Here is a 17,861-nt window from a genome sequence, read left to right as displayed (position 1 = left end):
TCTCACTGACTTTGTGAGCTTTGCTGGGGCAGCAAGGAAGGTCTAGGCTGCATACACTTTGGAACTTAAGCCCAGATGGGCAAGTCAGCGCAAGTATGTCCTTTTCTTTGCTGCACTTAGAATATTGGAAGGCTTCCAAATTTGAAGCGATATTTTATAGGGAGCATTTTTAAAGGACATTGATGGAAAAGATTTAAAGTAGATCAACAAGAATTATTCCAAGAGTTTGGGCTATATTTGGAAGGAGAAATTCACAGAGCTGATCTTGTTTGCATTAGGGAAATATTTGAGAGGAGACATGTGTACTAAATTATAATCATGTAAATCTACTACAGAGTTAGAGGATGTAACAAAGTTAACAAGCCTCAAGCAAGAACTGAGATTCCCTTCCACTAGAACAGTGAACATGCAGTTATGTTGCATAACAATGGTACAAGTAGAATAAATGAGGCCTGGAATTTCATTGTGAGGGAGGAGGTGGAAATTGGAGTTATATCTGCTGATGGACAGGAATCTGGGGAAGAACCTGTATCCATTGGGCTTCCACTCCATGGTAACTCCATGGGAAATTCTAAATGTAATGGGGATATTCACATTAGCTCTTGCCTGCCTCCATTTCACAACCAACTTTGGGGGAATTCTGTGGTACTGGGGAATTTTGTTAGTATATCAATAAATATTTCTAGAAGGATATAAACTTCCTGAAAGTAACAACTACTTCTATTTATATCCAATACTGCCTTTAATGGAATAAACAGCAGCATTTTAGAGCAAAATATGGCACAGAACCTTGTAAGGAGATATTAGGGCAAATAACCAAAAACTTGGTAAAAGTACTGGGTTTTAAGAAGTGTTTTAAATGTGGAGTTTGAGGTAGAGAGTTGCAGAGATTTAAGGATGAGTTTCCAGAAATTAGGGCTTACAAGGTAGCTGAAGGCCCAGCCACCAACGCTGGAGGATTAAAATCAGGAATGCAAGAGAGGCCAGAATTAGGGAAGCGCAGATATTTAAGAGGGTCATATGGCTGGAGGAGATTACACAAATAGAGAAGGTTGTGAATTGGAGGAATTTGAAAATTAGGATGACTATTTTTAAATCGCACCATTGCTTAACAAGGAGCCAGGTTAGATCAATGAGCAGAGAATTTCCTGGTGATCTGATTTTGGTGTGAGTTAGGATACAGAGTTTTGAATAGCCTCAACTTTACTGAGGGAGGTTCATAAGAACATAAGAAATAGGAGCAGGAGTAGGCCATCTAGCCCTTCGAGCCTGCCCCGCCATTCAATAAGATCATGGCTGATCTGTCGTGGCTCAGTTCCATATTCCCGCCCTCTCCCCATAACCCTTAATCCCCTTGCCTATCAAAAACCTATCAACCCTCATCTTAAATATATTTAGCGAGGCAGCCTCCACCACTTCAACGGGCAGAGAATTCCAGAGATTCACCACCCTTTGAGTGAAGAAGTTCCTCCTCAACTCCGTTCTAAATCGCCCCCCCCTTTATCTTGAGGCTGTGCCCTCTAGTCCTACTGTCCTTTCTGAGCGGGAAGAGCCTCTCCACCTCTATCCTATCCATCCCATTCATCATCTTATATATCTCAATGAGATCTCCCCTCATTCTTCTAAACTCTAACGAGTACAAGCCTAGTTTATTCAGCCTCTCCTCATAGTTCAACCCCCTCAACTCCAGTATCAGCCTAGTAAACCTCCTCAGCACTCCCTCCAAGGCCAAAATATCCTTGCGTAAGTGCGGCGACCAAAACTGCACACAGTACTCCAGCTGCGGCCTCGCCAGTACCCTGTACAGTTGCAGCAAGACCTCTGGATTTAGTCTTGTGATTAAGTAATGACTTGCAGACAGTCTTATTCAGGTTGGGGGATCCTTGACACAATTTTAAATGTGGAAACTGTCTGCAGAGATTAGAGATTATGTGATTGAACTAATACGTGAATCATCTTTTACTCACCATGTCGTCAGTAATGTTAATAGATAAATCTCCGACTGAGTTGAATACATAACCAGCAGTATTAAAGAAATACTCAGAGAATCCAATGTAAATCATGCGGTCATGGTCCACTAAAACATCCAACGGTGGAGCAGTAAAAGGAATGCTGGTTTGGTTTAAGAGATGATAGAATTTCCCCTGGTATGAAATTACATTTCAGTTAGTATTTTACAGGTGCATAATATTTCTCAGTAAACCATCAAAATTGTTTTTCTTTCTACACCTTCATGTACTTTGTAGTATGTTCACAAAACATGAAGAAGAAAATATACCCAATGAGCAAGTACAAAGAAGTAAAAAGAAACACTTTGTCATGCCATATCATATTGAAAAATCTTGAAGCATTCCATGCAATTAATTACTGTTTACCAACTGTTATTGTCAAGTCAAATTCAGCAGCTATCCTGGAGCAATAATGTTTCATAATGAGATGAAGAAGCAACCAATTTGTTTATTCACCAAAATTATACAAAGATCAAAGATTAGTTAGGTAGTAGAATTCCCTATTTTTTTTTGAAAATGTTCAGGTGGTTTTCAAAACCACTTGAACAGACAAGTGAATTTTATTTTTCAAGTTTCATCTTGTGTGAGAGCATCTCCAAAACAAAACTTGCCATCAAAGGCTGGGGTGGAGCACAGTTTGCATTTCAAGACTTGGTGTGGGCTTTTATCAACAATCTCTATTTATTTACTCATTTTATTAGTGTCAAAAGTAGGTTTACATTAACACACTACATTGAAGTTACTGTGAAAAAACCCTAATCGCCACACTCCAGCTGTTCAGGTACACTGAAGGAGAATTTAGCATGGCTGATACACCTAACCAGAATGTCTTTCAGACTGTGGGAGGAAACCGGACCACCCAGAGAAAACCCAAGCAGACATGGGGATAACATGCAGACTGTGCACAGCCAGTGACCCAAGCCAGGAATCGAACTCAGGTCTCTGGCACTGTGAAGGAGCAGTGCTAAGCATATGCCACACTGCTGCCCAAAAAAGAGAAATAGAAAATGCAGTAAGTGTTGTAGGAAGATTAGACAATAGAAAAGAACAAGATGGATAATTTCAGCAACACTAGTTTTTATGAGCCATGGGACAGGAGATCAGGAGATCATATTATATAATGGATTGCACCTCTGACAATATAGCGCTGCTAAAATTACATTTTGTCTGACTCAAGTAATGTCAAAATAAGTCAACACATTTTCAGTCAAAAAATTCTCCAGAATACACAATTGTAGATCTGAAGTGAGTACCATTTATATTTTATCAAGTTTGTCATGAAACAATTTTTTTGTTTATACTGTTGTGTAAAAGGTTACTTTTTGGTGAAATATCTATTTTCCTTCAATTAGAAAACCATTGCTTCTCCATTTTATCATTACCTTGAGGGGCAAAATCAGTGAATCATTTGCCACTACTGGAGGACTGGTTAAAGAATAGTCAATCCCAACATATTTGTCAATTTTCTTTGTCACTGGAAGAATCAAGAAGTTAAAAAACATTAAAATATTAACAAATTTTTGAGTGTTCTTCAGATTAAAACATGCAAACAGAAACCTGTGGAATAAGCAAAGATCACCTGTTTCGCCAAGCACACTCATCCTATAAACCTACATAAGATGGATGTGTATCAAGTTTACCTAAAATTATTTAATTGGACTAGGTGAATAAGTACATAATATTATCTCATTATCAGAAGCTGACTTTAATGTCACATGTCTCCAACCTGTTGCAATAGATTTCTCTTGTCAGAAAAGGGTCTAAAATTCCTATTACTATTAGAGTCATAGAGTCGTAGAGGTTTACAACATGGAAACAGGCCCTTTGGCCCAACTTGTCCATGCTGCCCTTTTTTTTAAACCCTAAGCTAGTCCCAATTGCCCACATTTGGCCCTTATCTTTCTATACCCAACTTACGCATGTAACTGTCTAAATGTTTTTTAGAAGACAAAATTGTACCCGCCTCTACTCCTACCTCTGGCAGCTTGTTCCAGACACTCACCACACTCTGTCTGAAAAAATTGCCCCTCTGGACCCTTTTGTATCTCTCTTCTCTCAGCTTAAACCCGTGCCCTCTAGTTTTAGACTCCCCTACTTTGGGAAAAGATATTGACTTTTTAGCTGATCTATGTCCCTCATTATTGTTAAGCTACTTGGTCTGTAGTTTCCCTGACTTGTTCTATCTCCCTTTTTTAAATATAGGAATCACATTAGCTGATTGCCAGTCCTCTGACACTATTGTTTCTCAAATGATTTTTATTAAAGACATGTCTATCACTTTCCCAGTTTAATCTATTCAGGTACAGTCCATCTGGGATTTGAACCTCTCCAAGTTTGGTTAATGATCTCATTTCACATATTTGCTTATATTTGCTTCCTCCACCGTTTTCAATAATAAGTGGTCTGTTAGCGTATTCAATTGTTGAGCATTTTAAATAAATGTGACCACTGATTGCACTCATTATGCGCCTTCTGTGAAAATTCCTTCGTAGAAGATTATGGGGGAAAGTCTTACCAAGTATGATTGATCCCTCCTTATCTCTTAGCTCCATCCATATGGATTCTCCAAATTCTCCATGTGGATTATTGCCTCCAGTTCTCCTGTTTTACTTAAGATGCTGTGTACATTGATGTACAAGCCGTTTAATTTATCTTTAAAAATGTTGTTCCTTCTGTTTTATTTAAACCTGTCCTTTTATATTTCTACTATATACCTATAGTTATTTCATGACTACCCATGGTAACCAATGGTTTCTTACCTTGGCCCAGCCTTAATTCTGAAATCTCTGCAGATTTATGTTGCTTTCACCAGGTCCCTCTCTCCCAGCTAGTTTAAAGTCATATTGACTATCTGTGTGCTTGAACACTGCTCCAACTCTGGAAACATCTTACTGGTACAGATCCTTCCAGCAATGATGCCATTCTCCCGTGAAACAACACAGCTCTTTTGCACAGCAAATTCTCACTTTCCTGTCCTCAATATCTCTGTGCAGTTTACACATGTGGCTATCCCAAGATTACCAACTGTGAAGTCCTTTTATTTCATTTAGTTCACAATCTCTAATTCTCCCCATAGGCCCTTCTCTTGTCTTCCCTAACTCATAAATGGTTCACATAAATTGGATCTTACTGCTCCCTTTCCAGGTTTTGCTCCACCTGCTCTGAGATGTCCATGTAGATTTGCCCTAGGGAAGTAACACACCCTTCAGGATACTGAAGCCCAATTTCAAAGGACACTATCTCTCCCTCTAATTATATCCATTTCTCTTTGATCACAATATCTCTACTCTGCCCCTTCCCCACCAAACCCTTGTATCCTTGAACTGCATCTTGCTTCATGGTGCCATCATTAACTTTCTGACTTATCGATCCTGGAAGCTATACACCCTTATCCTCACAGGCAGCAAGTACATGGTACCTGTTGGAGAGCTTCGTTGACTCTGGATCTCCTTTTTGATCTCACCTTAGTTCCCTCTTCCAGCTGATCAATGATCACAATCACTCCTCATGCACCTGGGCCTTTTGGAGGTGCAATTATACTCTGGAGAAAAGTATTCAGAAACTACCCTCCACCAAAACCCCACATCCCCAACCCATTGCTTTAAGTGTCAGTGTGTCTCTAACTCAAATTCCAATGCCAAGTCTGAGCCACAATGGCCCAAGTTCTCTGATCCTACCTATTGCGGGAATCATTGTGGGCAGGAAGGATAATCTGAAAGACCTTCAAAAGATCTATTGACTTTAGGTGGGTGGTCCAGCAGGTAATGAGACCAGATAAGCCCATCCAGTGTCTCCAACCTGAGACTTTTAAGGCAAGTATGGCATATATCCACATATTCTCAAAAATGCCCATTTTTATCATTTCTGTTTATTTGTTCACATCAATTTATAATTTAGATCAAGATTTTATCTTATTGATGGAATTGCTTTAATCTTCGATTAGACATTTTAAAATTTATTAGCTCCTTTATTTTGTTATTCCCTGAACCCCTATTTATTATTGTTATATACCAGATTTTAATTGAATAAAATTCAGAATCCTTGAACATAGGGACCTGGGTGTATTTGTGCATATATCATTGCAGGTGACAGGACAGGTGAAGAGAGTAGCTAATAAGGCAGATAGTATCCTAGGTTTTATTAATAGGAACATAGTCTGCAAGAGCAAATAGATTATGCTGAACTTACACAAGATGCTAGCTAGACCTGAGTTGGTTATTGTGTACAGTTCTGGGTGCCACACTCCAGGGAGGATGTGAGTGCATTGGAGAGAGCGCAGAAGAGGTTTACAAGAATGGTTCCATGGCTTCAGTTATGGGGACAGATTGGAGAAGTTCAGACTGTTCTCTTGGGAGAGAAGAAGGCTAAGAGGAGATTTGATAGCAATGTTCAACATCATGAGATTGAGAAGCTAGGGAGAAACTGTTCCCACGAATAATAGGATCAAGAACGAGAAGGCACAGATTGAAAGTGATTTGCAAAAGAAGCAAATATGATATGAGGAAAGTCCTTTCCATATAATGTAGGGGTGATTCTCCCAGCCTGCGTAACTGATTTAGCAGCACAGCGGGCCAGGAGACTTAAGTGGAGGCCGTGTAGTGGGTTTCCCGCTGGGCGCCATGGCCCCTGTGCGTCTTTGGCTGGATTTCCAGTGCCAGAAATTGGTGCAGAGATTATTTAAGAGGTTATTTTATTAGAAGGCCTGGGACTGAAATCTCCGGGCCACTGGGAGATCAGGACTGGTGGGGAGTTGAGGGCGGGGGGGAGTGTGGGGCAGATCAGGTTGTAGGGGGTCAGCGGGGCGCAGTGGCTTCACGCTGACAGATCAGTGCAATGGTCCACTCAATGCTATGCTGCCAGCCTCTCCAGCAGGAATAGGCCCTGCCCAGTGGCATTTATGTCAGTGTGGACGCTGCAGTGGGCGGGAGATTAATTTTGAAAGTCCTGCTGAATAAACCAACGGGAATTACTTCAATTCTTATGCGAATTTGACACTTAGAAATTTTTTGGGAGAATCCTACCCAACGTGTCTTTTGGGTCTGGAGTGTGGAGGAGGCAGGGGCAGAAAATTTCCCATCTCACCTGCCGCAGTGGACAAAACAAAAAATTCGGTGGAACATTTAAACATCCATTGAGCTCAGGTGGACATTTCTGGTCTCGGGGTGCGCACGGCCAGAAAATCCCACTCAGTTTCGACTGAGACATTCAAAAGGGCATTAATTGATTATTTGTTTATAAACAATGGCAAGGGTATGGGGAAGGGCAGGAGAATGGCACTAAGTCATAATACTCATTCAGAGAGCCAGTACAGACTCAATAGGCCAAATGGCCTCCTTCTGCACCAAAACAATTCTGTGATTCTGTCTTATAACCTGTTTAGTTCATTTTAATTTTAAACCCTTAAATCTAAATAATTTCTCAAATACTTGACTTAATTACATAATAAATGAACAATGCTGTAATTCGTCAGGCTCCACTGACTTCACATTTTCACATTCGCGGAGTCATTGCAGCACAAAAGGAGGCTGTTCAGCCCACAGAGTCCATACTGGCCAGTTATGTTTCAATATTGTAGTCTGGGTATTTAATATTTTTCTCATACCGGGCATAGTTTGGAGAAACGGATCTATTTTTTCACTGAGTATTTTCTGCAATTCAAGACAGATCTGAAAAAGTGAAGAAAGTTATTGCGAGCATTAAAACAATTGTTACAGAACCTAACATTTAATATTTAAAAAAAATTAATATGATGATGCTCCAAGGCACAAATTTCTTTTCCTTTTTTAAACATGTGAACTTAGGCGACTTAACAAAAGAACCACCATTTGTAAAAATTGTCTATTTCCATTATATTTTGAATTATACATCAGCTCCTTTTGTTTGCATATGTTAGTGACGGAAACTGGAATGTTATGGCCGTTTACACCAGCAGGATTTTCCTATCCTGCTGCAGGGAACAGAGATTTGGTTGGGCACTAAATTCTCTGACCTCACTGCAGCGGGAGCGCGGCGTGAACGGCTGGTAAGATTGCGCCCCAAGTGTTATTTCTTCACAGATTGTTTTAGTGCACCCTAATGGTGCAGAAATGGTGGAATCATGTACTCTACTCCGGCCTGTGACTATCCGACATTGGGAGAGGGGATGAACAACTTGTCTCTATATTGAGCCCAAGGTGACCCAGCTGGAATCCAGGACAAGAATCAAACTAGGTTGGGGGGTGGGGAATATTTTCTTTGCTAAAATTGTCTAAATGATGCTCAAATTACCTTTCTGTTTGGACTCTGAAGAATTTGTCAAGACTTATTATATCATGACCTGTTCAATCTTAATTTTTGGGAATTCTTTTCTGATCAGTGCCCTTCCCCATTTAGGTTTTCTATAGCTTGGGCTATTTGTTTTACATGTACAAACATAAATACCTTGTCATATTGCTCCTGTCTGTTATGCATGAACGAAGGAAGCTTGTTCCAGAGGCTCTATTCTTTGTTCTGACAATTGGTATCAGATTTATAAATATTAGAAAATTCTCTTAACCAAGGAAATAAATAGCAAGTATTGACAAGATTAGCTCTAAATCTTTGGCCAAAAGTAGTGTAAATTGCCTACATGAATTTGATTCAGTAAGCAACCTGAAATTTAAAATGTCAGATTTGTAAAAAATGGGGCAGTGAGGTAAGAAAAGATTTCTTCAGTATCTTTGGTGAAGATTATTTTCATGAAAGCTGGAAGATCTATTTGCATACTTATTGATCCCACCATCAAACAATTCATAAGGAACTAATATTATTTTGTTTAATATTACCTTTTGCACAGCAAATTTGACCCTTCCCAGTTTATTAATGTAGTAAACATCTTTGCTGAAGTTTGTTCTTTTATAGTAGTGAACAAGATTCCTTCCTGATCATCTTTTCCGACATGTTCTTTTTAGGAGATGCCTCATTTATCATGGCAAATTGCATATACTCTTTAAAATATGAAAACTTGTGCAAAGAAGAAACATTTTCTTATTTCTCTCCTCTCTTGTATGAATGACCATATATTTTACTTTTAATAACACAGACTGGAATTTCATGGGGCAGCAGTTGGCCCCACCCACAAGCTGGAAAGTCAGGGGCAACCCTGAAATGGCCAGCTAAGGAAGCCCCAGTTGCATTTTATATTCTTCAGGCTATTAGTTGCATTAAGTGGGGGCATTCCCCACCCACCCCACCGCCTGCCCCACCATCCACCCTGTCTCCCGCCCTCCACTCCCAAGAGCTGCCAAACAATCAAAGGGCTAGCAGCTCCTCGGTCCTAGCAGTGCCGCTGGCAGCAATGGTCAATACTGGACTGCAACAGGCCACATGGCGGAGGCCCCAGAATTAGGCTGAGTTTGTGCTTTCACTGGGGTCAGTCAGTCAGGCAATGGAAATGGGTGATGGTGGTGGGGATGGGGTGGTTTGGTGTGAGGCAATGGAGAGGATCATTCTGTATGGCTGCTGTTGATGCCAGGAGGCACACCTTGGGCCACAGTGTGCTCGATCGGAAAGGCCAGCGGGACGATTGCCAGGATAAACCTCGGCTCACATGGAAAAGTGCCAGCCCACTGGTACATGCCGGTGGTGGCAGGAAGAGCAGGAAGTGTCCCTTAATTGGTCACTTAGGGTGCTGTCCAGCACCCATTTCAGTGCTCGCATTTTACAAGTGCTGATGGGAAGATGTTCAGAAAGCCACCCTCCTCCAGCATCCAAACCTATTTTACTCACAATTCCACCACCTCTCTGCATGTTCCCTGGTCATCTTGGCCATAGAAGGGGCAGCACTCTGAAAGTTAGTGGCGTTTGCTACCAAATAAACCTGTTGGACTTTAACCTGGTGTTGTGAGACTTCTTACTGTGTTTACCCCAGTCCAACGCCAGCATCCCCACATCACAGAATTTACAACACAGAAACAGACCATTCGGCACAGCCACTGTTAATGCTCCACATGAGCCATCCTACTTCATCTCACCCCAGCATCACACGCTTCTACTTCTTTCTCCCTCATGTGTTTATTCAGCTTGACCTTAAATGAATTTATTCCAAACAGATTGAAATATCAAATAAGCAGTGCACAAAATGTATTCTCTTTTATCATTACATCTTCGAATTGCCAATTTAACTGTATTATTTACGTTAACAGTATATAGTGATGGATGGAGGTCTAGAGATGTTTCTACTCCATGTGTTACTTTGGAGACATTAAATATATTTTATATCATACCTTGTCATTCAGATATCTTCTTAAGGATGGTTCATACCATCTGATGATTAGATTGTATAACCAGCTGGATATAAAAACACAGTTATGGAATGTTTTAGGTAAGAAATGTAATTACTATTATGAGCATAAAATATACAGACCAGTTCCTCCCAAAAAAATTCGAAGTGCCGGGTTTGCATAAAACCTGGAGCCTTTGTTCTTTTTAACTGGGAATGAATCTCCCACTCTCTGTACATCACAGAGACCCAGCGCGTGAATCACAATAAAAATCAGTGGGCAGGGCCTATTCCTGCTGCAGAGGGCGACAGCATAGCGCTGAGTGGGCCACTGCGCATGTGCTGATCTGTCATAGTGGAGGTCGGCGCGTGCGCAGTAGCCCTATATTGCCGGCCTCCTGATTGCTGGCCAGCTCGATCACTGGCCAATCCCACAACCCTGCACCTCCTGATTGCTGGCCTTCCGGACATCTCTGAGCACCTCCAGGACGCCGGCCTGCTTCGATAGCGCCCTCAACCCAGCAGCCCCAATCCGACCCTCTCACAGCCCCAATCCTCCCGGCAGACCAACCCATCCCTACCCAATTGTCAACCCCGATTGCTGTCCACCCTCCCCCTTCACTGATCCCAAGTGCGGGACCCCCCCCCCCCATCTCCCCCACAGGCTCCAACCCCCCCCAGCCACCCCCAAATGTGCCCTGCTACCTTGGAACTGCCGAATGTCCCGTGGGAAGTGCCAAGGTGCCTCTTGGGCAATGCAAGGGGGACAGGCTGGCAATTCTCAGGGCCATGCATCCCTTACCCTGACTCCTGAGGACTTCCATGGCCTCCCTTCACTCCATTGGGATTGGCTGCCAGCTCCCCAGTGGGAAGCTGGCAGCCCCACAGCGGGGAGCAGTTGTAAACCGTGCTAGTGTGAACCACTCCAAGCAGTGGGGAGAGGCTAGCGGGCACAGAGACTGAAGTCCTGGACCTGCTAATAAGATTTAAATGTGGATTTAAATATTCAAATCAGCTCCACGCCAATTTCCAGAAATCAGGTAGCTGGAGAAGCCAGGAGGCCATGGTGCCCAGCAGGGAGCCTGCTAAACAGTCTCTGCTTATGTCCCCTGGCCTGCTGTGCTGCTGGAGCAGTGCTGTGGGCTGGGAGAATCGCCCCCAAGGACTTGATTGTATGATCTGCTCGGACACCCTACAATCTGATCGGATTGTATTCTTTCAGCCTCTAATTGCATTACGCTGTCAAGCCGATAAAACCTTTGCTCAAAATTAGGGTCAATGATTAAAAGAAGAAACATTAGAACATTTATAGAACAGTAATCTCATTTCAGGACATTCCAAATTCCTTTACATACAATGAGTAATTTTAAAATGTAGCCATTGTTGGAATACCAAAATAGGACAGTTTCCATTTCTCCTCCTTTTGTTTCTCTAGTGATGGTCTGATGAGTGCCTCTTTCTACAGGAAGTGGAAATTGTAATTTTTAGCATACAGACACAAGTGTCCTTAGTACTAGCAACAACTGGTGTAGAGGGCAAGTTATATTTAGTCACTTGACTGGGTGGTCTGGTGGGAGGTCATTAAAATACTTACTGTGATGATTTGTGTCACCAAATATTGTCATTGCCCAGAATTCCCAAATGCTAATGGTTGGCGTATGCACAGGTACATTGGTGAATTAACACCATCTTAAAAGGTATTGGCCTCAATTATCCACACTTCCCCACCCTTATACAGTTAAGTGGCGCACGCTCAAGCTCCTGCTGTTTCAGGTTCAGGTTATTTGCACGTGGTGTGATTTTCTCCCCAGGTGTGTGTATGCTCTATGGCAGGAGATCCAGTCATGGCTAAAAACATCAGCCACACACAATTTCTCCAGCTCTAAAGATTTGGAGCAGCACTTTGAACTGGGGCAAGGACAACTTTAAATGCCTCTCTGACTTTGCTGTATGCTCTTTTTCAGAAGGTGCCACCAACTGTATCTGGTGCCCTCGTATTTTGGCACCAGCCTGACTGAATTATTGTTGCAAGAGTAATTCCTCTAACTTTGACATCCATAATAGGAAGTTAAATAATTATCAAATGTTTCAGTGCAAAACAGTACGATAATCTACCTTTTAACTGTTTTCCCTATACATATGACATGGTGGAAAAGCATAATGAGCTGATTTTCCTGGCCTCTCACAGGAGTGCTGTGTGGGCTGAGTTGTACTTTAAAACATTCCACGTACCCAGGTTTTTGTGTTCCCAATATTTTATTGGGCCTGGTCAGTGATATGGTTTATCTTCTTCCTGGCACTAGCCCAAAGGTTATGTTCTGAGGAATAGGGTCAGAAAACCTGAGAGGGGCCTCCTTAGATCTGCAATCTCAATGAGGTCCAAGCTTGAAGCATTGGAATAATACTGGAAATGGTTTTAACCTCAGACACAACAACAGGAACATAAGGGGGAAGCCCCCTCATGCCTTGTTGCCATGGCTGCATTGGTTTCTGATTATAGGTGATGCAAGTTTATTCTGTTCCCTTGGGATTAGCCTGAGAAATTCAGGCAACATAATGGGGGTGGACAACTGGCATTACGTATGACCATTTTGTTTTCCTTATTCTTGCAATGGAAACATTTTGGGGGTAATCTTACCAATAAAATTTCCAAGTGCCAAATGAGCATTAAAACAGGAGAGATTCACACTACTTTTCTGGAGTGGAATCTTACATTGCTGTCAAAAAATGAAGCCAAATTTGTTTTCCGCCAGCAGGGACAGGGCCTAAGCTCACCAAAAACTGGCAGATAGCAGTAGAGGGTGCAGTCGTGCAAACTCAGATCTCTGTGATCTGTCAACACAGAGATCTATCATTCATTGTTTCCCCCAACTATAGCTGGCCATCATGGCTGATTCGGCCCTCCCCCCACCTACTCACCAGCTACCACAGCCTCTGCACCTCCCCCCCCGACTCCACATAGGCCATCCAATACTCCTACCCCTGGATGCCATGCCATATGGGCCCATTGCTTCCTCCTCACCCCCTCCACCATGTGGGGCTCCACAGCCTGAACCCACCCATCACCTCCCATGCATGGGCCAGTTGACCACCAGTTGTAGAGTGCACAGTTTGTTCCTCCTCCATCCCCAATCACTGTTGCAGAGTGTACAGTGCATCTTTTCACTTTGATTAGCCTGACCCCTCTCAGGCCCTGTGCCCTCTATTCTGCCCCCTTAGGCCTAGGCCCCTTGGCACTCCCTGGTGCCCAGTGTGCCAGGCTAGCATTGTCAGGGTGCCAGATTGGCACTGCCCAAGAGCAAGCCCCTGCCCCGGACCACCTGGGTGGTCACAACGGTCCACAGTTCTACCAGCAAGGCTCTCACATCTCATAGTCCCCATTGATAGGGACTAAATGTGATTCTTGTTGGAGTGAACCTTCACCAGCAAGACCGCAGAGGCAACAATTGTATCCCAGGCTCACTTGTGGTATTAAAATTTGATTTTAAATCAAAGTTAATATTGAGATCAGTCTCTGTGCAAGGCTGGTCGAGCCACATATCCTGTGCTGGTAAGATTGCAAGAGGCAAGCAATTGTGCATGAACCCAATTTCTTGTTTCTCATGATCTTACTGGCTTGCTTTGGCCATGGTGCGAAATGGTAAAATCATGGCCATTTTGTTTTGGAGATTAACAGCAAGAAAATCTGCCTCATCCTTACTTACACATAATGCAATTCAGGTGAAAGTGATGGGTGGCTCTCTTCTTCCCCAGTGAAAAACAAGATCTGTTTCTCTTTTATATTGTTTGCTGTGACTTAGAATCACAGAAATCCTGCAGTGTAGAAGAGGCCATTCAGCCCATCTGCACCAACTCTCTGACAGAGTATTTTACCCAGGCCCTTTCTTCCTTTTCCATTAGATTAGTTCAGATGGCTAATCCATCTAAACTACAAATCTTGGGACACTAATGGACAATTTAACATGGCCAATCCACTGAACCTGAACATCTTTTTAAGGGATGAAGGGAATGAAAAGTCTGATGAGTGGATCATTGTTTTTCATTAAATTAACGTGGGTGAAGAGCTAAGAATCCATGTTAGACATTATTAAGGATGGTAAGAATGGGGGAGAAGGTATTGGTTCGGTGGAGTCAAACTGTGTATTCATCAGCCTGAAAATAATAAAAGGTAGAGATGGCTTGGGGAAGATAAAGAACACCAGAGTTCAGAAATCTGGCAATAAGTGACTTATAAAAAGAAATGGTACAATAAACCTCTATTTTGATGGTTAGAGTGCAGTGAAGAAACAATCATGTAGAACAGTATATTTAGAGTTTAGGAAGAATAGAAGAGGCAGTGGAAGAGCATGAGCATATTGCTGTATAAAAACACAGAGAGACAAGAAAGACTGCAGTGAATTGAAAAACAGGGTAGTCTAAATATGTGGATAGATGAATGGGGAATCAATACTTAGAGGTGGCAACCGTGGATCAATCTTTCAAAAATCTATGATGGTAAATGTTCAGCCTTGTTGACTGCACTCATAGCAGACACACAATACACACTCTGTACCCTCATAGAACAAGTACATGGTCGGGTTATACAGCTGCAGGCTTTGGGTGTGGGTTTGCAACATTATCATTTAAATTTGGAATAAGAACAGAAAATTCTGGAAATGCTTAGCAGCTCGGGCAGAATTCTGAAAATTGTAATGAAAACACAATCATTTATTCGACACATGATAAAGTATGACAGTTAAGTACAAAATCACAGAACGACACTTACCTAGCTTTTCCCGAAACGTAAATATGGAGTTTTGAAATGTAACTTGCACAATTCGTTATGGAGACAGTTGGCCTGCCTGTATCATCTTTGCCAAACATAAGGTGAAATGAGACAGCAATGTTGTTGACTTGTGCCTTTAGCATACCACTAGTACTGCTACAGATAGTGGAAGGTAAAAATGATAAAAGCCAGATGTTAATTGATGCTGGAACAGAATACTCAAAATGATCTTGCAGGTTAACAAGAAAAGAAATAAACTCAATCACTCTGCTGGATAAATCATTAAACTACATTTGCTGAGAGATTCTAATATCCTGACATTGATATCTTTCTTTACTGTTGCATTCTCAGGTTACCTGAAAACTTCAAAGACTTGGCCATAAAATTAAAAGAATTCCCTTGGCATTAAGTCACAGCTATGTTTATTCAGCTTTGATTTAAATCTAGAGACTTATGTTCCATGGGTTGAAAGTTTCTGAAATGTGAAAATTTGTTATATCTAAAATCTCTGTGGTACACATATCTATTTCTGAACACTTGGCTTGTTGGCCTCAGGAGAAGATGTGATAAACACAGTCTGGCTAGAGGGTTGAGGTGAGCTCATCCAGGGTAATGATAATGACACCAAAGATGCTCAGGTCGTGGCAAAGTTTCTTAAATTAACTGCCAATGGTAGCAGAGTAGACCACTGTTGTCTTTCAAGGGTTGCTCACTTACCCCCAGAGATTTGAAAACTTTTGCTGCTTTAACCAGAAACAAGTTCATGTTGCATCTTAATAAATTGGAAAAAATGTAATTATTTTCATTGAGAATTAAAGCCACAAAGCAGACTTGGATCTCTAGGTGGCCTCAATTTTGCATTTCAGTGGCCTGGTAGACCACTCATCAATGATCAGCTGGACATCTGGTTGACCAGGGACATTGGTACTTGCGATGTTGACTCCAGCCGCACTGCCTTCCATATCTCTCTAGCTTTATTGGGATAGCCAGAAACTTTGTTCCTCACAAGGCCATACAAAAATGTTTAGATAAAGCTTGGTCATGGCTAATCTCGATCCTACCCTATTTTACTGCCAAACTTGTACTGGATTTTCAAACATTGCAAATATGTTGGGAGAAGGCTCAACCACTAATTGAAAATGAGGCAATGGTCAAATCTGGTGTATTCAGCGTATACACCGATGTATTTGGAATGACTTAATTCAACAATAATGCTGCAAATAAATCTCCAAGAGAAATAATTTCAAATTATGTAATTTTTCTTCCAAGGTAATGAGTACTTACAAAATATTTGATTTGATCTGCCAGCTACCATTCGTCTCAATGTAACCATTGGACATAGCAACTTTCAGTCCCATATTAGGGACTAGGATGATATTCGTGTTTGGTAAGTTCACATTACGTATGGTAACCCTGGAAGGGGAAAAAAAATTCTGTGAGATGAATTGTGTTTATAATTTGAGCAATATGGGTACACAGTTCCTCAGCTTTGATTTCCACTGGGGCTACTTCCATGACACTCACTAAGGAAATAGATATGCATCTTTGCACAAGTGGATTAATTTACTCTCATACTTACATAGAATTTCAATGTTCAGGGAATACATTTTTATATGTTTCATGTAAAATGTTAAATGAGTGGCCAGTCCCATCAGTCCCTCTGCGCATGTTAGGTTAAAATTGCACCCTTAGACCAGGATTCTATGGCCCCTCTGTGGTGTGTCTCTGCCCAATGGATGCGGCAGGCCACTTAACTCTCCAATCAATTCTGCAGGACTGTAATAACTGGCCAAATGGGAGAATTTACAATGTGGCCTAAGGCTTGGATGAGTCAAAACTTCCATTGAACATTGGAAAGAGTTAAGCCAGAATTTTCCACACCCTGTGACCACTGCCAGTGAGAACGGAGAACTTGGCACTTAGACAACTTTCCATTCACCACAACAGGACTGGAAAATCCCAGCCACGGGTGAAATTGGAGAATTCTAGCCTTAAGCTTTTTTTTTAACCGCCTGACATAAACCCTACTCCAATGCTAACAACAATGTTTGCTTCTCTCTCCTCCCAAACAAAATATGATCTGAACTGAGCAGCAACATTATCTGTATCCTCCCCAACAAAGCTCTTCTCTACTATTGTTGCCTTCAACTTTAATTAATTAACCCACCACTTTCCACTATTCACCATCTGTAAGCTTTGACTTCCTGCTCCAGCCCTGTTTTCCTTTCTCTTGATCTCACTGAATGGTTCCTCAATGCTTCGAATTTAGGATCTTTATGCTTGGCCTGATTTTATCTCCTGGGTCAGCACGATAGAGATGGGACATTCCTGGCTTTGCAAACTTTATGCGGGAGAAAAAGAGACATTGCAAGAAGCAGAATCATTTTGAGCACAAGTGTTTGGCCCAAAGAAGCAAAATAAGCCAATACAAATGGCTACAGCAGAGATTTCAGCAGATGTGTCTGATGAAGAATTGTGTACAGTATAACAAAGTTGGGTCCAACAAGTTTATAGGGGACAAATAGTTTATCACTGTTACAATAATGACCACAGAGTAAACAAAAAATGTCAGATAGACACTGGTGCATCATGCAGCATAATGACCTTCACAGACCGGTCCAGGGTGGCTCAGCACAGCGCTCCGAAAATGAAACCCTCAAAAATAAGATTGAAATTATAACACGATACTCATTTGGCAAGGACAAATTAATCTGAGGGCCCAATGCAACAGCATGCAACTGCAGTGCAGAAGAAGGCCATTCAACCATCGAATCTGCACCACCCACAATCCCACCCAGGCCCTATTCCCATAACCCATATGTTTACCCTGCTAATTCCCTGACACTAG

General features: G+C 41.8%; 1 protein-coding gene across 2 annotated transcripts in view; it reads right to left on the bottom strand.

The window, feature by feature from the left end:
- The window catches only part of LOC145353984 (bactericidal permeability-increasing protein-like), a 104,857-nt gene that overhangs the window by 33,460 nt on the left and 53,536 nt on the right, over nucleotides 1-17,861 (bottom strand). For both annotated transcript variants that reach the window (XM_080205045.1, XM_080205044.1), the window contains exons 4-9: nucleotides 16,298-16,426; nucleotides 15,014-15,169; nucleotides 10,253-10,316; nucleotides 7,612-7,675; nucleotides 3,392-3,483; nucleotides 1,968-2,144 (exon numbers count right to left, since the gene is read on the bottom strand). In XM_080205045.1, the coding sequence (XP_080061171.1) occupies nucleotides 1,968-2,144; nucleotides 3,392-3,483; nucleotides 7,612-7,675; nucleotides 10,253-10,316; nucleotides 15,014-15,169; nucleotides 16,298-16,426 (682 nt within the window). The remainder of the gene's footprint in view (nucleotides 1-1,967; nucleotides 2,145-3,391; nucleotides 3,484-7,611; nucleotides 7,676-10,252; nucleotides 10,317-15,013; nucleotides 15,170-16,297; nucleotides 16,427-17,861) is intronic.

Source organism: Carcharhinus amblyrhynchos, chromosome 16 (assembly GCF_965287045.1).
Source record: "Carcharhinus amblyrhynchos chromosome 16, sCarAmb.v2.hapA, whole genome shotgun sequence".
Taxonomy (NCBI): Eukaryota; Metazoa; Chordata; class Chondrichthyes; order Carcharhiniformes; family Carcharhinidae; genus Carcharhinus; species Carcharhinus amblyrhynchos.
The sequence above is the reverse complement of the archived record's forward strand: the minus strand, read 5'-3'. Positions and strand labels throughout refer to the sequence as shown.